Source organism: Penicillium canescens, assembly GCF_028828765.1.
Source record: "Penicillium canescens strain IBT 15451 chromosome Unknown utg000007l_segment0_segment0, whole genome shotgun sequence".
Taxonomy (NCBI): Eukaryota; Fungi; Ascomycota; class Eurotiomycetes; order Eurotiales; family Aspergillaceae; genus Penicillium; species Penicillium canescens.
In genome coordinates, this window is record NW_026703969.1 from 864,692 (window position 1) to 866,270 (window position 1,579).

The 1,579-nt window shown below is 48.1% G+C and overlaps 1 protein-coding gene across 1 annotated transcript; it reads left to right on the forward strand.

Moving 5' to 3' along the window:
• Window positions 1-425: 425 nt before the first annotated feature.
• On the forward strand, window positions 426-1,239 carry N7446_010644 (uncharacterized protein; the record flags this gene model as incomplete). The annotated part of the gene is made up of 2 exons (XM_058519387.1): window positions 426-477; window positions 539-1,239. The coding sequence occupies 2 exons, from the start codon at window positions 426-428 to the stop codon at window positions 1,237-1,239; spliced, it is 753 nt and encodes a 250-aa protein (XP_058368225.1).
• Between the last annotated feature and the right edge of the window lie 340 nt (window positions 1,240-1,579).

Genomic DNA, 1,579 nt, shown 5'->3' on the forward strand with positions numbered 1-1,579 from the left:
ATTAAGATGCAAAGCAAAGAGCAAAGAAAGAAGCTAGGATGAATTTGATAAATAAACAGTATAGTCACACATTGTAGAGAAGGCGGCAACCCAAGAAAGGCTAGGTGTAGTTCTCTTGCTTGAACATCCATCACGAGTGGGGGAAGTGACAGAAAACGACATGCGTAGATAGTTAGAAGAGGCAGGTCATTTCGTTTTCTTTTTATATTTTAGGGACTACCCGGGAGGGTAGAAATTGTCTTACCTAACTTCAGGGCCCCTCCCTGACTATAGATCAAAGGGCTATATTTGGCCGCCCTCTCGGTACGTACCATGTACCTTTCACATTCTCTGTCCCTCCCTGCAAGAAGCACTGGCTTTATAGTAAGTAAGATTGATCCGCCAGGTATAGATTTTAAAGCCTCTCACTCCAACAGTCCTTAGAGATGGCTAAGAAGAGATCACCACCACATGGGAACAAATGTGCGATCGGTCCTAGTGCGTCCTACATTGCCAAATATGAGGCCAATTCTTCTGAATGTATTAATCCCGTTGCTAGGTCGGCGATCGAGGTCGCTGTTTGGTCCCGACCGACCATCAAGCGAACTTCTCACGGATGTAGCCCAAAAGGATACCGACACCGGGATACGCCCGAGAAAAGTCGAGAAGCAGAAACTTTACAAACATGGTAAAATCTCACCCTCTTTTCAATCGTTTCGTGCTAGCTTATGCCGGTTTACGTACACAGGGGGCACGGAAGAACTCGAAACTCAGAAGACTGAAAATGCGAAATCAAGTATCGCAGGTCGGATGCTAGAACGCAAGGCCCTGCTTTATCCGACAGTGGAAGATGACTTGTCAAGGGAAAGTAGTACAGGTCACCAGGTGGCTATATCAATGGCAGAGTTGTTAAGTAACCGGCAAAGGGACGGCATAGATGCCCCCTTGAGGGATGCAGCGTCTCCTTCTACCACCCCCGAGAAACAAACTCGGTACTGCGAGGGCGGGCTGGCCGCAACACTCGGAGCGACTGGCCCACTGCCTGACATTGATAGACGGAGCCATGTCTCATCACCGTTCAAGATAGCGAGCCTCGCCTTTGCATCCGACGGGTGTCTGAGCTGTGTATCTACCACCTGCTGGCTTTCGAATTTCAAAGACAACCAAAATCTTGTGTTCCAGCCGTCGTCCCCAGTGCAGGTGCCCTCTACCTTCGATACTGGCATTGATCCCCAACTACTTTTGAAATGCTCCAGTTAGCTCTCGAGTTGAGCATGTTTTGTATCTAAGGTTTCGACTCCCAAACCGATATGAGCACCCAATCACCATTTAACCTAGACCGCATTTTATTCCATCTCACAAAAACTGGCTCGGCGTGGGAACAGCGTGGTAGGCTACATCCAGCTTTCATCATGGCTCAATGCTGACCTCTTTCTCGCTACCCCTAGTATTACGTAGATCATTGGACATACCACATGCTGCAAATTCGGAGTATTGACTCTGGAAATACCTCGAGCCACATTCAGTCCGGAAGTTTTTAGTGGCATCCCTCAGATACTACATGTATTGTCTAGTACAACAATCATGCGAGGGTGGCGCA